Source organism: Meles meles, chromosome 9, assembly GCF_922984935.1.
Source record: "Meles meles chromosome 9, mMelMel3.1 paternal haplotype, whole genome shotgun sequence".
NCBI lineage: Eukaryota > Metazoa > Chordata > Mammalia > Carnivora > Mustelidae > Meles > Meles meles.
Genome location: NC_060074.1, coordinates 52,701,473 through 52,725,210, shown reverse-complemented (window position 1 = coordinate 52,725,210; position 23,738 = coordinate 52,701,473). Strand labels below are relative to the sequence as shown.

The 23,738-nt window shown below is 35.2% G+C and overlaps 1 protein-coding gene across 2 annotated transcripts in view; it reads right to left on the bottom strand.

The window, feature by feature from the left end:
- Positions 1–23,738, bottom strand: part of GALNT13 (polypeptide N-acetylgalactosaminyltransferase 13) — a 554,323-nt gene that overhangs the window by 155,756 nt on the left and 374,829 nt on the right. For both annotated transcript variants that reach the window (XM_046019643.1, XM_046019644.1), the window contains exon 9: positions 18,013–18,193. In XM_046019643.1, the coding sequence (XP_045875599.1) occupies positions 18,013–18,193 (181 nt within the window). The remainder of the gene's footprint in view (positions 1–18,012; positions 18,194–23,738) is intronic.

The window sequence follows — 23,738 nt, the reverse complement described above, 5'->3', positions numbered from 1 at the left end:
ACAGGCAGAGAAAGAGGGAGAAACAGGCTCCCCACTGAGCTGAGAGCCCGATGCGGGGCTTGATCCCAGGATCCTGAGATCATGACCTGAGCCGAAGGCAGAGGCTTAAACCACTGAGCCACCCAGGCGCCCCGTTTCCTGAGTATCTTGAGACCACTCTACTGGAGAAGCCACAGATAAGATAAGATAGCCAACCTCAGTTGACTATCCTAGCACAGCTCGGCCCTTCAGCCATCAGAGCAAGGTGCCAGACATGGATGAGAAGCCATCTTGGACTCTCCAGACTAGCCATGTGCCAGCTGAATACCACTGAGTGACTTCAGTCAATGACATATGAAGCAAAGGAAGTATTCTGCTAAGCCCTGCCTGAATTCCTGACCCACAGAATCATGAGATACTAAAAAAAAAAAAAAAAAAAAAAGTTCTGTTTTAAGCCACTAAGTTTAGGGATAATTTGTTATGCAGTAATAGAAAATGGGAATTGAGACAAACAGATAACAAAACCTGACTACTACCAAACTTTAAAATACCAGGAATTGAGGATAAAATTATGAAGGACTGAAGGATTAAAAGACAAAAAAATGGTTTACATTCTGAAACAGCTTCCTACTGTGAATCAGAGTCCTTCAAATTAAGAATGCTACTACAATCCAGTTATATTTCTATGTAATTGTTCCCCTAGTCTTTGAGAGCAAACCTCTTATCCTTTCTGTTTTTGGCTCTTACCCTCTGTGCCTTGCTCTAATTTAAAAGTCGAAAGTCAGAGGAGAAAAGTATATTTCCTTAGTCTGTGTGGCTGAAACATCCCATTCATATCTACCTAAGCAGGTGACAGAAAATGGTTTCATATTTTAAAATAATTGGAGAAGCTAGTTATTTCATAATATAGAATGTTAGAGTTGAAATTACAGACCATCATTTTCAATTCCCAATTTAATGAACATATTCAATACCTAAGATATTATTACTTTCCTAGAAGAAAAAGTCTACATGTTTATATCTTAAATTCAACATTTCCAATTTACTTTATTGCCTTTAAAGCTAACATCCTAGACCTGGGGTTTTGGGCTCCCGTGAATTCCATAAATGGGAACTAAAACTTCCATGAATTCCAAATCAGCAGAATAGTGTTGTGTATATATGTATATAATTGGGAATGATTTCGTACACTTCATCATATTTTTGAAGCAGTTTGTGATAGCTGTTCCAAGTTAAGAAACAATGCCTTAAGGAAAGCCAGATGTGGGGCGCCTGGGTGGCTCAGTGGGTTAAGCCGCTGCCTTTGGCTCAGGTCATGATCCCAGGGTCCTGGGATCGAGTCCCGCATCCGGCTCTCTGCTCAGCAGCGAGCCTGCTTCCCTCTCTCTCTCTCTCTGCCTGCCTCTCTGGCTACTTGTGATCTCTCTCTGTCAAATAAATAAATAAAATCTTTAAAAAAAAAAAAAAAGGAAAGCCAGATGTATATTCTTGTATAAGAAAAAAAAAAGTGTTATTTTATTATGCAAAGGTTTTTGTCACATATCTGTTATTAATCAATAACATTTTAAATAATGATCTCTCTAAAAATAACAGAATATGCATATATGTATAAAATATTTGACCCTATACAGGGTGCCTGGGTGACTTAGTTGGTGAAGTGTCTGCATTCAGCTCAGGTCCTCATCCCAAGGTCCTGGGATGGAGTCCTGCATAGAGCTCTCTGCTCAGCAGGGAGCCGGCTTTTCCCCCTCCCCACTGCTTGTGCTATCTCTCTTGCTATCTCTCTCTCTCTCAAATAAATAAAAACTTTGAAATATAAAATAGAATAAAACATTTGACCCTAGATCAGGGTTTCCTTATATTATTTTCTTCAGAAATTTATTATTACTCACAGTTCATTAAGTTCTTAGTATGTCTCAGATACAATTCCAGTATCTTTGTATTCTTTATCTCATTTATGATAATAAAAATGGGATCTGTGAAATAAATAAAAACCTCAAAAATCTGAGATTCTGTAAGATAAACATTATTAAAATTCTTACTTTACAGATGCAGAAACTGAGACATAAAGAGATTACATAATTTATCCTAGATTACTTAGCTAGTACTGGATTATGACTCTACTTTTGATTAATATATTCATATATGTTTGATCAAAAAAGTTGAAATATTTATTGTGTTAATGTTTTCATTAACACAATAAATGGGTAGGAAGGGATAGCAGTTATTGGTATTTTAAGTAATAGGAGAGTTTTAAAAGATGGTAGAATAAGAAAATATTAGAAGCAGGAATGGGAAAATAGGGGATATTAGGCAAAGATCCTAGGATAGGAGAAAAGAAGACAATGGATAACATGCTCAAAGCTTTGTGGGAGATAGCTACTATTGCTCCAAGTCTTTCCTCATTGAACCTTATTGCCCTTACCATGATGAAACCAGGCTGACCATGATGAAACCAGGCTGACTCCTTACAATTCAGGGCTCTTTCTCTTTTTCCAACTTTACTCATTCCTGTCCACTTTTCCCATAATTGGCATCCCCTGTTACCTTCCACTTAACTGGACAATTCTTAAGCAAAGCACATTTATGATAATAGTTGCTAATACATTTTCCTTCAGGTGCTTTTCTACTTACTGTTTTTAAACATATTTGTGAGGATTTCCCCAAGTGAGTCCAATAAATACCAGGAAAAAAAAGGGAAATCAGACCATCTTTTAAGTCTTATTAGAAAGGTTCTACATAAAACAAAAACAAAAACAAAACAAAACAAAAAACCTCCTTTCAGTGTTAATCTCCCCAGGAGTCTGATCTGGGATAAAGTTCAGAATTAAATGTAGAATCTTAGGGGCGCCTGGGTGGCTCAGTGGGTTAAAGCCTCTGCCTTTCGCTCAGGTCATGATCCCAGGGTCCTGGGATCGAGCCCCGCTTCGGGCTCTCTGCTTGGCAGGGAGCCTGCTTCCTCCTCTCTCTCTCTCTGCCTGCCTCTCTCCCTACTTGTGATCTCTATCTGTCAAATAAATAAAATAAAATCTTAAAAAAAAAATTTAAAAAAAAATGTAGAATCTTAGATGATATAAGTTTGTGACAGGAAGATCTGGCTTTCAGTACCAAAATGGAATGGCATCTGGAAGTAGAAGATTATAAGAGCATTCTTTAGCCTCTCTGGTCCATGCTTGGGGAAGACTAGACTGGCTACCAAAGATAATTAAGAAAGTTATGGACCACATAGAACAATACATTAAAAACAGCATTCACCAGAATCAGGTGGGAGTTACTCCTGGGATGCAAGGATGGTTCAAAATTGACAAATCAATCAACATCATATACCACATTAACAAAAGAAAGGATAAAAATCATATGATCATCTCAACAGATGCAGAAAAAGCATCTGACAAGATTCAACATCCATTCATGATAAAAACTCTCAAAAGTGGGGTTACAGGGAACAAACCACAACATAATAAAGGTCACATATGAAAAACACACAGATAATGTCATACTCAATGCTAAAAAACAACTTTTCCTCTAAAGTCAGGAACAAGATAAAGATATTCACTCTTGCCATTTTTATTCAACATACTAGAAGTCCTAGCCACTGTAATCAGACAGGAAAAAGAAATAAGAGGCAACCATACTGGTGAAGAAAAAGTTAAACTATTTGCAAATGACATGATACTATACATAGAAAATCTTAAAAGAATCCATCAAAACTGTGAGAAATAATAAACAAATTCAGTAAACTGGCAGGGTTAATACCAGGTTAATTAATTAATACAAAATTAATACCCAGAAATTCTTGGACTTCTATACACTAATGAAGAAATCACAGAAAGAGAAAAAATAACACTATTCATAATTGCGCCAAAAAGAATAAAATACCTAGGAATAAACTTAACCAAAGAAATGAAAGACTTGTAGTCTGAAAACTATAAAACACTGATCAAAGAAATTGAAGATTTCATAAACAAATGGAAAGATACTCCATGCTCGTGGATTGGAAGAATTAATATCATCAAAATGTTTGCGTTATCCAAAGGAAGCTACAGATTAAATACAATACCTATCAAAGTATCATAGTCAAAATATCATAGCCTTTTTTTTTTTTTAGCAAAACTAGAGCAAGTAATACTTATTTGTATGCAACCACAGAAGACCCTAGATAGTCACAGCAATGCTGAGAAAGAACAAAGCTGGACGTATCACAATTCTAGGCTTCAAGATATATTACAAAGCTGTAGTAATCAAAACAGTATGGTTCTGGCAGGAAAACAGAAATATAGAACAGTGGAACAGAAGAGAGAGCCCAGAAATAAGCCCATATTTATGTGGTCATTTAATCTATGACAAAGGAAACAAGAATAAACAATGGGGAAAATACAGTCTTTTTTCAATAGCTGGAAAACTGGATAGCTATATGTACAAAATGAAATTGGACTGCTTTCTAACAGCAGACACAAAAATAAACTCAAAATGGACTAAAAACCTAAATGTGAGAACTGAAATCATAAAAATCCTAGAAGAGAACACAGACAGTAATCTCTATGACTTCAGCCACAGCAACATTTTCCTAGATACATCTCCCAAGGCCATGGAAACAAAAGCAAAAATAAACTGTTGAGACTACATCAAAATAAAAATCTTCTGCACAGGAAAGGAAACCATCAACAAAACAAAGACAATGAAATGAATAGGAAAAGATATTTGCAAATTATATATCCAGTAGGGGTTAATATCTAAAATATATAAAGAACTCATACAACTCAACACACACACACACACACACACGCACGCACGCACACACACACACACACACACACACACAGAGTCCAGTTAAAAATGAGCAGAGGACCTGCATAGACATTTTTCCCAAAGAAAACCTACAGATGGCCAATAGACACATGAAAAAAAAAAATGCTCAACATGACTTATCATCAGGGAAATGCAAATCAAAACCAAAATGAGATATCAGCTCCTGTCTGCTAGAATGCCTAAAACTGAGAAGACAAGAAACAACAAGCATTTGCAAAGATGTAGAGAAAGAATCCTCAAGCACTACCTGTGGGAATGCGAACTGGTACAGCCACTAAGGAAAACAGTATAGTTTTGAGGAAACTTCCTCAAAAAATTTAAAATAGAAATACAATATGATCCAGTAATTTCTCTTTTGGGTATTTAATTTACTCAGGGTAAAAGTATACACCAACTTGAGAAGATATAGGCACCCGTATGTTTACTGCAGCATTATTTACAACAGCCAAGATATGGAAGCAACCTAAGTTCCCATCAATAGATGAATGGATAAAGAAAATGTGGTATATATATATGTAATGGAATATTACACAATTATAAAAAAGAATAAGATTGAACCATTTGAGGTACAACGGATGGACCTAGAAGGTATTATGCTAAGTAAATAAGTCAATCAGATAAAGAGAAATACCCTATGATTTCACTCATAAACGGAATCTTTAAAGAAAACAAAAAAATAAAAAGCAGAATCAGAATAGTAAATAAAGAGAACAAACAGTTGGATATCAGGGGGAGGGGAGGTTGGGTTTAGCAAAATGGTTGAATAGAAGAGGGAGATACAGGTCTTCAGTTATGGAATGAGAAATTCACAGGAACACAAAACAGAGTATAAAGAATACAGTCAACAATATTGTAATAGCAATGTAATGGGACCGACTGTGGCTCTATTTGTCCTGAACATAGCATAATGTAGAAACTTTTCAAATCATTAGGTTGTACATCTGAAACTAATGTAACACAATGTGTCAACTATACTCAAATTTTTAAAAAAAACCAGAATGTAAAAAAAAAACAAACAAGTTTTATGTGAAAAAGAAACTACAAATTTTATGTTATAGCAATTACATTCCTAGGAACATACCAACATAAATGATTCATATGTTCATTCAAGGACAAGTACACAAATTCTCATAGCAAGGCTGTTCATAATAGATCCAACCTTGGAAATCACCCAAATTCCCATCAACAAAAAATAAATATAAAGTGTTATAGTCACATAATGGAACTCTACGTAACAATAAGAATGGCTGAGCTACGCAACATCACGCCAAGAAAAGAAGCCAGACACAGATGAGCACACACTGTCTAATTCCATTTCTATAAAGTCTAAGATCAGGCAAGTCTATGATCTCAGAAATCAGATTTATGAAAGGGTAGTAACCAGAAGTGGCATGAGGGACTTCGAGGGGCAGGGGAAATAGGAAGCTTTGGAATGTTCTGGTGCTTGATCTGGACGCTGGTTACACAGGTGTGTTGGGGTACGAAAATCTATTGAGATATATACTTAGAAAATATGCACGTTTCTGAATCATGTTGAACTTTAATAAAAAGTTAAACATTTTTCAAAAACTAAGAAAAATTTTGTGGAGAGTGAGAATGGAAAAGGTGGGTCACAGAAGATGCTGGTGTATTTACAAATAAAACACAGCTTTCATGCTATGGTTCCTATAAGAATATGTATTTGTAACTTTTCTCAATAACTATCATACTCCTCAATGATTCTACTGACAGCCATGGGGAGAAAGGCTGCCATGCGCACGCCGTGGTGTCTGACACAAATGAACATTTCTGAGCCATGTCTCTGTTGAACCTACACCAGGAAGCCTGCCCCCCAAGGGCCCACACCTCATTGTTGCTTTCCTTCCTTGCCTATTTCTTTGTTCATAAAATATAGTGACTCTAAACACAGGGAAGTCCAATGGAAAAGAGTAGAGCACAGCCTATGCAAAATCTCCTTAGATTGTTCTTCAGCCCATACGCACTGGCTTCGAAGTTTTCTTATTTTATTTGGCAATGAAGGACATTATATTTTCCTTGCCAAAGGTGGAGACTCTAGATTGGTGAACTATTAATTCGAGATGATAAATTATGTTCCCATTGTGTACTTTATAGACTGACAGGGAAAAAAATCTAACCTCAATATACAACTTTTCCTGAAAATGTCCATTTTTCAAAGACAGATTCACAGTATTCAGAGAAATAATAATTAAACCTGATATTCCATAGACTTCCTCAAAAATAGGGCCCATGACTATGAAAATATTTGATTTTGGTAATTATTTCATCCGATTTATGTGTTTTATTGCTGAACACACAACCATCAAGATATCTACTAGCAGTGCAACCATCCAGCAGACATAAACATCCGTAAGAAAAAAATGTAATTTTATAATTCTGGGGTTGAAAGAATATAAATCAAACAGATGCCACAGGATTTTAATAGTAGGAGTCAGAAAGTGCATGGATGTCTGCTATACATATTCTCTTGAGAAGGATTTCATAATAGTCTGAGATTACAAAATAATTTTATAGAAAACTTCTGAGTTTTGGAAAGAAGGGTGCTGGCAAATATTATTATGGCATGTTTACTTAGTTTTCCAAACATGTAGGGAAATCTATCAGACTGTAACCTATAATGATATTTCAATCAAAATGAGAATTTTATATGGCTTTACCTTCCAGTATATTAAAAGTAAGGCACTTTTATTATTGCTAGAGGAAATACAATATAATAAACAGCCAAAATGAAATTGAAATTAGTCAGTATTTCCCAAACAATTATGAATCTAGGAAAAAAAATATACATGCACACAAATATGTGTGTCTGTGTGTGTGTCTGTGTGTGTGGGGGTATATATACACACGTATATATGTATATATACATATTTTCTTTCTCATGTGGAAAAATATATATACATAAGTATGTATATATACATACATACATTTTATTATGTGGAAAAATATATATTCTTGTATCACAAGATAGATTTCATATATGTATAGCAGCACAACTTTTCTTTTGCTGGTATAACCAAGAATTGAGTAAGTTTATACTTTCATCTATAAATGAATTCATTTATAGATGAAAGTATAAACTTACTGTACATAAAAAATGAAAAAGTAACCTTACTATAATCGCACAAATTAATAAGAAGATATTGGCCAATACATTACCAAGATGAGTGAGAATTCAGTGACATTATTGTATCTTCAAAGGGATAGCTTTTAAAAAACTAATTGTCTCTTTGTAGATAGAATTTCAAAGAAGGACATTTATTTTGGGTGTCAGAGAAGTCATTGAACTAGAGCATTTACTTGAAACTGACAGTCCAGAAGCCTAAAAGACTTATGGATTTTCCCTAGATTTTGGTGAGACAAGAATTTGCCTTCACAGAAGTCTACATTCCGTTCAATGCCATAATGATTGCTATCTCTGTCAGACCATTTGGCTTCTTCCAGAGATAGTTACTTCCACCTACAGTTCATTCAACGCTTATAAGCAGAATGATTAAATAATTATTGTTCAAATCAGGACACTACTGTGAGTGAAAGAGGAGGCTATTAATAATTATGCCCACATAACAGGCATGCACCGTGACTGTCCCAAACAAACAACTATATATAGTCACCCTTCTTCAAGGCTTCCTGTGTCATGGTTGAAAAATTTATTAGAAGTTTTTCATTTTGAGTTGAAATCCTTTTTTTTTTTTCAATTTTAAATCAGGTGCTAATTAATACCGTGTTTTTATTCATTGATATGTAAGTTTCTCTGCTAGATTTTTTAGAGTTAGAAATATCTGGTAAGAAATCAAATCTAACCTCTTATTCAATTCTCATTAAAGCATCTCAAAAAGACAGACATCGAGTCTCTGTTTGAATATTTCCCAAGACAAGAAGCTCATTGCATTACAAATCAATTCATTATATTTCTGGAAAGCGTCCTGATTGAGAACTTAAAATTGTCTGCTTTTAATTTCTTATCTTTTGAATCTGTACAAGTGTCTAATCTCTTCCACATCATATCCCATTTTAGTAAAAACATTGCACCCTCTCTTACCTTATTTCCCAATCAAAGCCCCCCTTCCTTCCACTGTTGTTTATATATCATAGATCAAAGGCAGGTTACATATAGTTATGTCTAATTTGGTGTTCATTTTGATCAATTAATAACTTATTCAGACAATCATGATCTATATTCTCTAATTCCAATGAGAATTTTTTATTGGAAATTCAATTAAATTATGCTGAAATAACAGAATTACCTAAATGATTAAGTTGTACAAAATCCCTAATTAGTCAAAGTTCTCAAATTTTGTTAACTGAGATGTTGCACTAAAAATGCACAAAATTTATAATACAAAACAGTTTAAAAATTAAAATAATGTCATAATGGAGCTCCTTTAGTAATGACAATTATGACAGTAACTTTTAGTTATAAGAACACTATCACTATAAATTCATTTATCTTATTTTCAACCATATAAATCACAAAGATTTAACTGTTTGATATATTTTGATATTTCCATGTATTTAGAATATGCCTTAAGTCAAACTGCTAATATATACTATTTAAAATCTTCTTGTTAAATAAATAAAAGAATAAATAAATAAATAATAAAACTTACTTGCTAAGCCAAACTAACCAAAGATAAATACTAATCTGAGTTTTTCATTATTTTGTCATTTTATTTATAAAATATAACAATCTCTTAATTTTGGCTCACGTTTCCTGCAATTAAAACATGAATTAGTACTTACTTCATTGACTATGTGTTAATGAATCAATGTGTATGTGTGCATATGGTCTAAAGTAGAGCATTCACATCAGGTGGCTTATAGACAGTTATCAATGTGGCGGCCACCTGCTCTTCAGGAATTGACAATCCTACATTAACAGTAACTACTTCATATTAATGCTGCTTCTGGTAAAAGCACGCAAAAAGCTTATTTGTCAAGCAGGCATCTTTACTTTTCAGAAACTGTTTCCACTTTCCTTTGCAAAGCCCTAACCCTGTCTCCCCAGTTCATCTTTCCATCCTGGTCTACAACTATTGCCCCACATTCTTTTCTACCAAAGACTTGCTGCAAAGCTCTCACTAACTTACTATCCCACTGGATAAAGATAACTATAAATAATAGAGTTTTATTTTCTAGATAATTTGTGTTAACATGCTACTCCCAAAAGACTGTAAATTATTAGGATGCTGAGGTAATCTGCCATTAGCATTTAATATCTGGTAGGCAAATATATGGCTGGTCTTTTTATTTGTACTCTTTTATTTTTGCAAAGGATTATTTTAAGGAGCCTCAATTTAGCACATTGAGGAGTTTAATCCACCTTCTATCATTATTGGATCTGAAAAAGACTATGTTTCCTAAGTCTCTAAAGATTATCTTTGACTCTGTTTACTTTCCACAGAGTATATGCAAATAAATAACTCCAAAATTGAACTCATATTTTATTTAAAATAGCTACAAGATGATGATAACATAGAAATCCAGGCAAAGATAATCCACCAGAATACCTAATGCGAGGGACTGAGCCTGAGAGTATTTGAAATAAGAAATCTGCAATTTATAACCATCTGACCATCAATAACTTTATGTAAATGACTGCCGCTGAGTGTCAGAGTAAGCCATTCAATTGAGTTAAGAATCAGAATTGAAATTTAATGTAACCGATTATGTAAGTGTTAAACTGTTCAATTTTAGTTATGCTAAAATTAAATAATGAAATTGGGGCACTCTGAAGATGACAAGATGAAAGTAAGTATGAGAAAGCCTCTGTATGCACCTGGATCCTGTCTGATCCATATTAAAGGCTCTTACACCAAATAAAACCTCTTAGCCAATTCCTCGTTAACAGTAAAAATCCATGCATCTAACACAAGTGTTCTTGATCATTTATACCAATTTGAAAAACACTGCAATTTTCTACTTTGTCTAGCTGAACATGCCTCAAGGAAGTGAAAATTAGTTATGACATCCAATCCAAGTGGGGTAGGACTGACTTACTGGAAACTTTAGAATAGTGCAGAAGGTGCACACACACACACACACACACACACACACGATTACACTAGAGCTACACATGTTTCTTTTGAAGAAGCAGAAACTAGATGCATGAGTAATTTTGGTATCTAAATCCTAGAAGGTAGTGATAATTCTGTGAATAAATCTAAATTAGAACTAAAGTGATATTTATTCACTCTAGAACCTACCTAGATTTGGTAATGATAAAATCATTTGAGGGGCTAATTCTCTGAATTTCTGAGTTGTTAATCGAAGACAGGATACAATGATCCACACTTACTGTTCCAATTCAATATTTTTGTAACATTCAATAAATATAATTTATAGCATCTGTTTATAAACTTTATGGACCATGAATACAATTCAAGATACTTGGAAGGAATTACTGTAATGGGAACTGATACTCATTTAATAGATTTCTCTAAAATTATAACTGCTGTAGCTGATTAACTAGCTATAGCTGATGTAACTGTTGAAGCTAATATTTTATTTTTGCTCCATGGATAAAGATACTAATACTTTCCACAAGGAGAGTCATCTGATTGTGGCATTCTGCTTGTATTACAACCCAGAGAGATCACTGAATTCCTAAAAAAAAAAAAAAAAATCCCATGTATTTTACTAACTCGAACTTAAATTAAATCATAAACACTTCTGGAGTACCTAAAATTTGCCAAGCCCTGGGAGGGTGGGGGGATGGGAGGGCACTGTTTTTACAAAAAATAATCCCTAAAGCCATAAAGGCTTAAGCAAGCCAGATTTTACTTCAATAATTAAATTCCTTTTAAAGATATCTTTTTGTGTATCAATTTTTACAATTCATTTAATAGATTTGGGGAGGAACCACTTGCAGTGGATATAGCAGAGTAACCAGAATACATAAAGATCTACTGATACGTAAAAGGACAAAAGCTATCCAATAGCAAAGTGAACAAATGATTTGAATAAAAAGAAGGAATCCAAGTAATAAAAAAAAGATGTTCATTCCTAGTAGCAATATGAAAAAAGCTAGATACATAAGTAAATCTATATGGAAATATAAATAAATATACACATATATGTGCAAACACACATATACATGTGAAAAAAAAAAGTGCTGAAAATCTAGAGTGGTGATAGCACATTTTAAGCGCTCAAGAGTTCAAAGGAGCCCTGCATAGGTCTCCCTGCTCAGCAGGAAGCCTGCTTCTCCCTCTCCCACTGTTCCCACTCTCACTGTCTTTCTCTCTCTGTCAAATAAATAAATAAAATATTTAAAAATAAATAAATAAAAGGTTGTTGGGTAAGTGAGAGATCAAATGAAATTTAGTTTTAGGAATGTCCTCCAGCAATACGGTAAAAGTGGGTGAAAAGTCCACAAGCTTTGAAGCCAGAAGACCATCAGGAGTTTCTCTGAATGTGGGATGACTGGAAGAATGAGGACACCTGAAGACATCTGAGAACTTAGCAGGTAGATTAGAAAAGGCTTAGAGATTCATTTGACTTTGATGCTTCTAAGTGAGAAGGAGTAATCAAAGAAAATGTAGGCAGTTCACATCAGTAACCCTTTAAAGTCTTGACAATGTGCTCCCCATGTACTAAGCACTTAATAACATTTTTCATTTAAACAAGTAAAATGTGATGATGTAGACAGTTCACTTTCTAAAGGCAAAGGCAACATCTTTTCTGTGTTTGTATCCCCCCTACCTGGCATAGTACAGATCAGGAACTTAATAAATACTTACCCAATGAAGACAGAAGCAAGGAATTATCATTATTATAAAAAATACAAATAAATACCCATAAAATACCAACAAAAATACCAATGATAAAAACTGACCTAATGTCTTGAAGAATTCAAAAGCCTTTAACCATAGCAAGGAAAAAGTTGTCTGTCCATTATACCAACAATATTGAGTACAGCTGTCATTCCCTTACTTCCACATTTAGCATTTCATGGTATCAACCAGATATATGAATTACATGTTATCACAATATAACCTATTAAAATGATTTAGAATTTCTTCCTCATCATATCATATTCACTCGGTGATACCATGGTTGATGCTGCTGAAAAACTGTTTATTAAATAAAAAAAATACAAAATTCATAGATGCAAATGTACTTTATGTTCAGAATTGCTGCACACTTTTCAGATGAGTTCATGCTAACCAAACAAAAACTGATACCCTGGATTATTAAAAAAAAATCTGCATGCTGCACATTTCACAGGGAACATCAAAACCTGTCCTTATGAAATCTGCCTGGAACCACATTTTTATGACTTATAAAAGAAATTAGACCCTTCACTCAAAGGGTTGGTTATTAAATATTTTATCTTTAAAAAAATCAACAGGCTGAAAAACATTTGTATTTCATAGGTAAAAATTTCAAGAGATAGAAATGAATATAGGTCTTAAACTTTAATAATGATCCAAAGATGCTGCTTAACAAAGGCTGCCTTTGATGGACTGATCTTTCTAAAGTATTTTTAAAAGGTTAACAAATAGAGTTAACCTTCAAAATAAGTTCAAGGGTGTGTTTCTAAATGTGTGGTTTCTGTTTATCTGGAATACAGATCAAAATGCTACAGTATTTCCAAAGGAAAATTAGCTTTTTTCCCAGTTACATACAAATAACTTTATTGTATGTTTTGGGGATCTTTAAATTCTGTTTTCTATTTGTTTTTTTCTGCTCAGAACAAGAGCACAAGCTGTCCATTAAGAAAAGGGAGGTTATGCAAGGACAGCGGTTTCTAATCACTATGTCAACTGATACACAGTTAGAAATCTACCTCCCCAAAAAGAAAATCAGTATTTATAGAACGGCCAGCATTTCGAATATACGGTTAGTGTTATGACTACACTCTATTTTGAAGTTCTTAAGCTTTTTACCTGCGACCCAACAGGAAAAATTGTTGCCATTTATAATGGGATGCTCGGTGAAGAGTGGTTTCTGCTTACATCACTTCATTTCAAAGGATTTGCTAGGACAATCAGATGCCTCAAGCTGAAACAGCCCAATTACTAGTAAAAACTGCCTCAGACTTTAAGAGCCTACAGGGCTTTAAAAATCAATGATGCTATAGTATTTGCATCCTAAAAAAGGCAGCCAAAAACCAAACTAAACAAATGTTGAAAATGTATTCTTCAACACTATTTCAAAGTATTTCTACTCTTAATTCATATACCCATTTGAGAGACATAATTAGACCCGCCAGCTCTATCAATAGTTGTCTATGGCTAATGGGCATAGCCCAGACAATTAAGACACACAGTAAATGTTTTGAAAAAATAAAATCAGATAAAGGTAATTTCACATACGTAGTTATTTATACAACCTATTGTCACTTTAAATTAATGGGGGTCATGAGAAAAATAAAAATCAACATGTGTAAAAAGTTATCTCAAGCTTATGGGCTCTTGTATTATGCTGCTCTAGTACAAAATGTTGTCGTCTACCTAATCATGTCGGTTTGACTTTATATTAGTCTTGGGAGGAAAGACTGTATTACTGTGTGGGCCTCTAATTACGGTGTAATTATCATACCCTAAGAACACGGGTAAGCAAGTGGAACCTTTGTTTTGGGGGGCAAACACACAGGAATGACATCATGGATACATGAAGAGTCCTTTTCACCTCTCTTTATTGGTGAATCCTCAATCAGGGGTTAGATCAGAGAAGTGGGGAAAGGCTCCCAATCTGCTGCAATTCTTGTGAGATCCCCTGGTACAGACCAGGCATCCATGGAGAATTCAGCAGAAAAGATGAAACATAAGCAGCTTCCATTTCAAAGGCATCCATTCATTTAGTCACTCACTGATTCTTCTAATTATTTAACACATATTTTTTCTCAAGGACTGCAAAGTGACAGGGAAGTTGCTAAGCACTGTAAATGCAAGTCTCTGGATACAGAGACACGTAATAAACATAAAACAATGTGTTACGTGGTAATAAAGAATTGGCCATGGTACCACAACAGCAGGGAATACATTTTTGAGAGAGAAAGAATACCCACTTTTTCCAGGACAGAGATGAAGCAGAGACCAAACAATAAAATAGGTAAGTAGTATTGTATAGGCCATATTGAGAGGAAGCAAAGTTGTCAGAATTCAACGCATGAAGCCTCAGTACTTAAAGACTGCATTTTGAGCAGCTGCATAAAAGGAGAATAAGATTCTGTGATAGAAGCCCCGGTATAAAAAATGGGAGTTTCGTCACAGAAGATGCCCAACATCTTGGGCAAATTAACAGATACATGGAGCTCCTTCTAGAAAGAATCACAGAAATTTCCTTAGCTAGATTATTAAGGAAGGTCTGGAGAATTAAACAGAACACAATAGAAGCTCTTCAAAATTTTTCATAAATACATGTGTGTGTTTTTGTGTCTATGTATATTATAGCAAACGATGTAAGTCTAAGTGTAGATGTCCATGCATGGACCCCCTACCCATCCCTGTACACCAACTACTCTCTTTACAAACTTTCCTACTCAAGGCAGTGAAAAATAGAATCCCAACAATTCTAGATGATAGCAAAGAAATCCATGATTTTGATTGTAAGAGTATCAGAAACCATCAGTAATGACTTAAATAGTTATTCACTCAAAAAAGGCTCAACACCATACAAGTGACAGATTCCTGACTTCACAATACAACCCATTTTATCTATTTTTGGATGATCTGAAAGCTGCCCAGGGCTAGAATTATTCTTGAAATCCAGCTCTGGTTTCCAGCTTACGTCCTTTCCTTTTCCACTGAGAAGCAATTTATTGTTTCGTGTTTTTGGTGTTTCCAGTTTGCCCATACTACAGCAGGCAGGTCCCATGTCCAGCAATGCTGACAGTTTCTGAGACACTGTAATGTTCCTTAGCAAGTTCTCAGATATTTTCAGCATATTCCCCAAATGTCCTTTTTCTGCACTCCAAAATACCTTTCCAGATCTAAATGAGCCCATCTCATAAAAACTGTAAGCTTCTAAATGATATTTATTTTAACACAAAAACTACACTTTCCAGAATATACCAACAGTCCCTATTGAGCAACGTAAAGTCAATAGTTCGAGACAGCAAACGTTCCTTCTTACCCTTTAAACTCTAAAGCCTGTCATTTCATTACAGTTTGAGAAATGGTTCTACCATTTATCTGCCTTTTTCATTCAACGGGAAATTATACAAAAGACTAACACATCACTTTTTACAAATAATATTCATCATGAATGGCTAATAATACACATGGTGGCAATTATTCTCAATTACTTATATTCCCGGATATAAGTTGTATATAATCACACATAACACATTTCTTTCTTCCATTACTCCTTTCTTCATATTTGAGCTTATGTGTTTCTACAAGTAATGATTTGAATTCAGAAAGTATTATCAAAAGAAAATGAAAAGGTTACGTAAATGTCACTGCCTTGCTATGAATTTTACATGTTCTTGCTGAACTCAACTCTGTGAATAGCTGGACTGGCTTTCTACTATAAAGAAAAAAACATCTATGCGTGAAATAGTGTTTCTGACAATAGCTTCTTGACAAACAAGAAGCTTGAAAACGTGTGAAAAAAATCCTTTGCCTAATGACACATTTATACATGCATTGCCCTCATTTTTCTTTTCTATAGTAATATTGAATCTTAATAAGAAAGTTCATACTACTTATAGCCTCTTTATCTATAAAAGAAGAGTTTTCACAGCCTCATATCTACTTTCAGAAATCAGAGCATGTCAATCAGAACCCAAACTGGTTTTTCCAAACCATGCAATATATTTTAATATAAAAACGAGGTTGCTGGGGGGAGGTGGGATTGGGGGAGGGGGAGCGGGCTATGGACATTGGGGAGGGGAGGCGAACCATAAGAGACTATGGACTCTGAAAAACAACCTGAGGGTTTTGAAGGGTCAGGGGTGGGAGGTTGGGGGAACAGGTGGTGGGTGATGGGGAGGGCACGTTTTGCATGGAGCACTGGGTGTTGTGCAAAAAGAATGAATACTGTTACGCTGAAAAAATAAATAAAAAGGGAAAAAAAAAAAAAAAGAAAACTCTTCAAAAAAAAAAAAAAAAACGAGGAGGTGAGCATGAATTTTTGTTGTTGTTCTTGGGGTTACATAATAATGTCACTGATGCCTACATGGTGTAAACATAAACTATCAAAACAGAACTTGAAGAATTATTTCATCAGTACAATTGAATTCCCATTGTATTAATTTATCCTTTGGTCTCTTTGTCTAAACTTTGAGATGTTGAAGACCCTTGTGTCTTCTCCTTGTTTGTAGCTTCTCACAATGTCATATCTTATTTCCTTAAAAAACAATGTAATCTCTCAGGAGTTGTTTTTTTTAAATAAGTAATTTGTTGAAAAAATACTAGAAAATTATAAAAATGAGATCATTCATAATCATAGTACTCGGGTATGGAATTTTCTCACGCATTATTTTTTCTTTTTTAACTCAAAATTTTTAAAAATTCTCTATTAAAATTTATTTTCCGTTTAAATTCTTTTAAAATAATTTTTAAAAAATAAGTAGTATGCTTTATTTTTAAAAATTTAGAAAAGTGTAAGGAAAATAATGAAATCACAGTCCCATCACCCAGTGATAGTCTACATTTACTTCTATTTCCATATCTACTCTCTGTAACTAAAGTAGGGTAATATTTTATTATCCTATATTATGCTTTTCCACATATCAATTAATGAGTAATTTACTATGTCATTTAATATTCTTTAAAAATATACACTTTAATGTCTCCATAATTTACCAGCTTATCTTCAGGAAATCATCAGGCAGTAGAAAATATCTCTGTTTAAACATTAACAGAATTTCTTACCAACTCAGCCAGCTTTATTTGTGAAATAAGGAAATACAGGCTTACTTCTCCTTAAAAAGCTGTTTTTCTTAAATTGAGCTAATATATATTAACTAAATTTGGATCTCACTATGTACTGCTTACTCCACTTTTCTAGCATAATACTTGTGCCAAGAAAGAAACTAAGAAAAAAAGAGTATTTAGGCATTTGAGATAAGTGTAGTCTTTCTCAATCTAGATGAAAAATGACTTCATAGTATAACTTTCTCAAACATGATTTTCTGTAGTACTATGGTGATAAACAACTTCTTATTTAAGCTAGCACAAGAGCAGCAATAATGAAACATATATTCAACATGTTTAAAATTTTATCTTCCCCTGCAGAGGAAGAAATCATGTTTACCTGGGGATATGATATAGAAGAAGTCTTTAAATTCATCCATCCAAACTTCTGCCAGTCTCCTGTTGTTCTTATTGATGACGTGACCAGTGCCACCAGGGAAAGTGTAGGGAGTTGCCTTCCGAAAAACGTGACCAACATGGGAACACGTCACAATCTCCAGAGAGCCTCCACATTGCCAAATCTGAGAAAAGGAACAATCGATCTATCACAATCATTGCAAATAATGCAGAAATATTGTCTGACAAGTCTAACTAAGGCCAGATCTTAGATTTTATATGGTTCAAGCAAACGTTGGATGGGCACAAAATTTAGAACAGGTATACTCAGCTTGGCAAAAGATTCAACTTAGAATAGCTTTATGTAAATATTGCAGCACTGCATTTGCGGAAGTAAGATGCATTTATTTTTTCAGGTGTCTTTAGCAGACTACCAAATTTTCAGTTTCTAGTAGTTAACCTAATCACTATTTAATAGATATTTAGTATCTAAAATCTGCTATGGATTAATGAATTTGTACATGTTAGATGCCATGGTAAATAACTAAATTTGATTTGGAGAAAAACCAATTGTACTCTATTCATCTGCAATTTTAAATGACCACTAATTCTCAGCTTTCCTACATTCACTGTGTCTTACATCTTTGGATATGTCATTCTTACTAAAATGTGCTAGGACTCTACATCTGCTCAACATGTACGCATCTTCAAAATCTGTCTTCACGTCACTTCTTTTAGAAAGCTATGTGGAGAGGTTTAGTATTTTGTGACTTTTGTACTTTAAACATCCATTTTTTTAAAGATTTATTTATTTATTAGAGAGAGAGAGAGATTGAGCACACATGAGTGGGGGCAGGGATAGAGGGAGAGAATCCTCAAGCAGACTCCCCACTATGTAGAGCCCAGCTTGGGGCTGGATCCATTAATCCTGGATCCATGACCTGAAACCAAGAATCTAGCACTCAAGGGGCACCTGGGTGGCTCAGTGGGTTAAGACTCTGCCTTCAGCTCAGGTCATGATCTCAGGGTCCTGGGATCGAGCCCCACATCCGGCTCTCTCTGCCCAGCAGGGAGTCTGCTTCCCCCCCCATCCCCCGCCTGCCTCTCTGCCTACTTGTGATCTCTGTCTGTCAAATAAATTAAAAAAAAAAAAAAAAAGAATCTGGCACTCAACTAGGTGATCCTTTACATCCTTTCATGAAGAACTGATTACACTGTCTTATAAGCAATTGTTTACTTCACTATCTCTCCTTTAAAACTACAAACTCTTAGAAAACATATGTCATATCCTTCCTGGTATCCTGGATTTACTGTGGAGTTCAGGCTAGTTATTAGGCATCCCAAACACATTTCTTTCTATAAAATTACATGGTTTAGCCACAGGATTTACTAACAGCGTATGTATATATGTAGATATATACACATATAACACACACTCATATATGTTTATTACATACATGTAACACATTGTGTATGTACTACAGGTTGCTTATCCCCATAAACAAGAGCCATAGTTATTGCTATATGTAACTGGAAATATTGGATTTTATATTGTAACTAACATTGTTTTAATTTTAAGGAGAGTTGCTCATTTTGAAAGACAAAGTTTCCTTCAGCAGACCTCTCAAGCAACTTTCATCTTAGAAGAGGGTGGTCTTTGGGCTTGGGTAACAGTAAGAGATATTCATTTTTATCAGAAGATGGAAGATGCTAAATAACAAGTTATATTCATCAACACTGGCTTGTGCATTACTTGTGCAATCTATCCTTTTTCATTTTCTAATGGTTTAAAGAGCATAATGCGAATAGTAAAGAAGTTTCAACCTAACACTAAAATGTAAGTATAAAATGTAAATGAAATACAAAAGAATGGAATTCACTATTACCCTCAAAAGACAGGATAGAGCATTCTTAAATGATCAGAGTATTTAACTGATTGGTAACTCTTTCATCTTTGCAGCATTAAATCTATAAACCTTCTTGGAATTACACAATCATTACATCCTTCCACCCCATTAAAATGGAGGAACTTGACCCTTCTCCTATCAAAGGTAAATCTATACTTGTATGTCAGTCTAGACCATAGCTTAAGAACTTCACTAGTCTGGTTCTTTGATTTTCTCCAGAAACATCAATGATTTTGCTCATTACAAGATTATGTTTTACCTTCACATAATATCTCCTAAAATCTCCTATCTTCTAAATAGATTTTTAAAATAGAAAACAAGTAAAAAGATTATAAACACAACAAAAAGTTTTTCCCTTGACCCATATTCTCCGGGTTCAAAGTATCTCATTTTTCTGTTTCCCCTCACTGTAAATTAACATAAAATTTTACAGACATACGTTGTTTCTCTTCCTCATAATGAAACACTCTTTATTTTTGTAGCTCCCCAAAATTGCCATGGTGAAAACACAAATTTTTCCCTTAATGAATATCTTGTAGACTCCTTTCTTGAATTATCTTACTTTTCCTCCCAGAACCTCACTGTTTATGTTTTTCCACCCTAAATTTATATTTAAATGTTAGCCTCTACCTTCCTACCTACCTTTATTCATTCACCAGGTGGTTTCATTCATCCTACTATTTTGCATGTGATCTGAATACTCACAACCTCAACAGTGACACCTCGGTCCAGACCTCTCCTCTGGGATCTACACTTGTGGATCCAAGCATCTACTTTGTATCTCCTCTTGCCATGTCTCAGATATACCTAAATAAACATGTCTGCAGTGAATTCATCCACTGCATCCACAGTGCTGATTCATCCTGGCCCTGTCAGCCAGCCAGGTCTTACTTCCTTTTGGTCCTTTTAATCATTTATAAATAGTGCCCCACTAACTCTGGTGGTCAATTAAAAAAAAAAAAAAAAGACCTCCAAACCAAAAACCAAAAACCAAAAACCAACCAAAAAAAGAAAAAAACAGAAGCCTCTCCCCCTTGCTACATCCTAGAAGTCACTATTGACTTCATTTTTTTTTTTCATCACTTATATTCAATCTGTTAACAAACCCTGGCTTTGCTAGCTGTAAAATTAATTCTCTGTATATCCATCTCTCTCTGCCTCTCCACCACCATCCTTGTCCTAATCACCAACATCTCCTGCGGGTCAATTGCAACACACTCTAAATTGTCTTGCTACGCTCACTGTTGCTCTCCTGTAATTTGTTTTGTGCTGAGAAAGCATGGTGGTCTTTTAAAAATTTAATCATTTCATTTTACTTCTGTGTTTAAATACTTCCATGGTTTCTTACTGATCTGTGGAATATAAACAAAATCCTTTGGCAGGGCCTCGTAGACCCTACGTGATTCTCCCCCTCTGTCAGTAAGCACTGGGGATATTGGCCCTCTGCCATTTCCTAGAATAACTCATATACTCTATCACACACCAAAGCCTCAACAAGTGCTTTCCCTATACCCAGAATACAATTCTGTCTGCCCTGCAACTGACTGCCTCTTTCCCATACTACTCATCTCTGCCAAAACGTTGCTGCATCAGAGAGCTCTTGCCTCATTTCCATATTTAAAGTGTTCCACTCCAATTATTTTCTGCAGGAGCACCCTCTTTATTTCCTTCTTTAATTATCACAATTTGTAATTTATCTATTTGTTTGGCTGCACACTTTTTCCCCCCAACTAGAATGGAGACTCTAAAAGGGCAACAGAGCTATCAGGTCATTGTTCATGCCCCCCTTCCTTCCCCACCCGCCAAGCCCAGGGCTTGTTTACACAGGAGATGTCACTCCATGTTGGTTGAATGAAAAAATGAATAACTCACAATTAGCTACCAAAATTAATATTAAAGAAAAGCATCCCTGGCAGAATGAAGAGATTTAAGCAGACATATTTTGAAGGGGTTTCAAACAGTATTTATGAAGGAAATATTTTTAGTACCAGACTAAGCACAGTAGTCTAGTAAAATGGAATGTCACTGTTATTTCACACGCTTTGGGAATTGACAAAGTTCTTTGGAGGTCACAGCACAACAGATAAACATTAGAAATGGTTGATGGCTTATGACAAACAAGGTTTCTAAATGACACACTGTTAATTTTTAATGTTACTAAAGTAACCATTTAGTCAAATTCACATTATCTCTCTCTTGAAAACACAATTTACTAAATACTCAAGTATTTGTACAAGGCCACTCAGCAAAGTGCCCCAGATTCAGAAGAAAGAGCACATCATGTGTTTCACTGGAGAGGGAATTTCAGATATTCTTTTCATTGCGCTGTGTTAGTAGTGGTAAAGCTCCCGGTCCTCTTCTATGGATTAGGCATGACCGAACACCTTCTTCCTTCCTTCACCCAACTCATATATGGGAACTACACGAGTGAAGGAAAGGCTGGCATTTCACTCCCTGTTGGATACTTGCAGAGCAGTACAATCAGCAGACTACCTTGGTGTTACCATCACAACACAGCAGAATGTAGAGAGTGAGACTGTGGAAAAATGTGATCCTAGTAGGACAGGAAACATTTCTGTCCTAGAGAATCCCTAAGGTGGGCTAGGGTATACTGGACAGTTTGTTGGTAACCGAATTGGTATATCCAGTCATGTAGTACTCCTGGGAAGAAGTAGTCTTTGAAGACAATGGGGTAAGACTTTAGCAGTTCCCAAACTCTGTAGATGATGGAATAGAGAAGAGGGAAAATGAGCTGTGAGACTAGCAATATGGCAGATCAGAAAGGAGATGTAACATTGAGAAAGGCAGCTGGAGACCATTCGGGCTAAGACAGGCTAAGATTTAAACCCTCTGCAGAAGGCCCTTGGATAACAGAGGCAATAGAAGGTAAAGCTGAGAACACTTCTGAGACAACAATGAAACTGTGTATAGAAGACTCACAGATGGAGGCCACTAGCAGAAAGTGGAACCAAACTGAGCCAACAGCAGGCGGCCATCATAAAACATGAAATCAGATGAAACCTGATGTTTCTGTAGCCCTACTATTTGACATACACTGGGGGAGTGGGAGCCCGGAAAACCTTGCCTTCCCTCTTCTAAGTGCTTCTGTCAGCATGGGCCTGGGGAGAGAAGAGAATTTGAGGCTTGCACTGTTTATGAAACCAAAGCTTTAAACTGGAATATTACTAGTATTTTTAAGAATCAAAAGTGGCTAGAAAGCTATTGAGTATATCCTAAATGACATCAGGACTGGAAAGGACTATTCCTCAGAGCATTATACAAGGCTTGGAGGGGAAAAAAATCATTTTAAGTTTGTGCTTCTCTAAATTTAGACTGTACAATAAACCCTGTTGCCTACAAACCAGTGACTGACAACTGTCTTCTGAGTTCACAATTTGCCTTTTTGCAAATATGGATTAGCACTGTGGTTAGGTAAATGAGGGTACTTTATTTCCACTCTGTCACTTCTTGGCCTTTGCCTGGTTTGGAGGCATATGGGTTCTTTGTCCTGAATATGTAAGCAAAAAGGATTCCTACTTTGAAAACATTAAAAAATTGAGTTCCAGTGGTCTCTCTTCTTTCCTGCCTAATAGGCAAAAGTAAGGGTAAATGCAAGTGCTGATGTTTGATTATCATGCTAACTTTCAAGAAGATTTTGTGTGCACATGTATAGGCATAATGCAGTAATGGCTGCTGATTTATGAGACAGAAGGCAAACTTGGCCCTGACTTTGATTCTCAAAGATGGTAGCAGTTCTGAAGTATATTTAGGAGCAGTAACATAGGTAGAATAACTGTTCCATGACTCAGTGACTCCTGGCTCA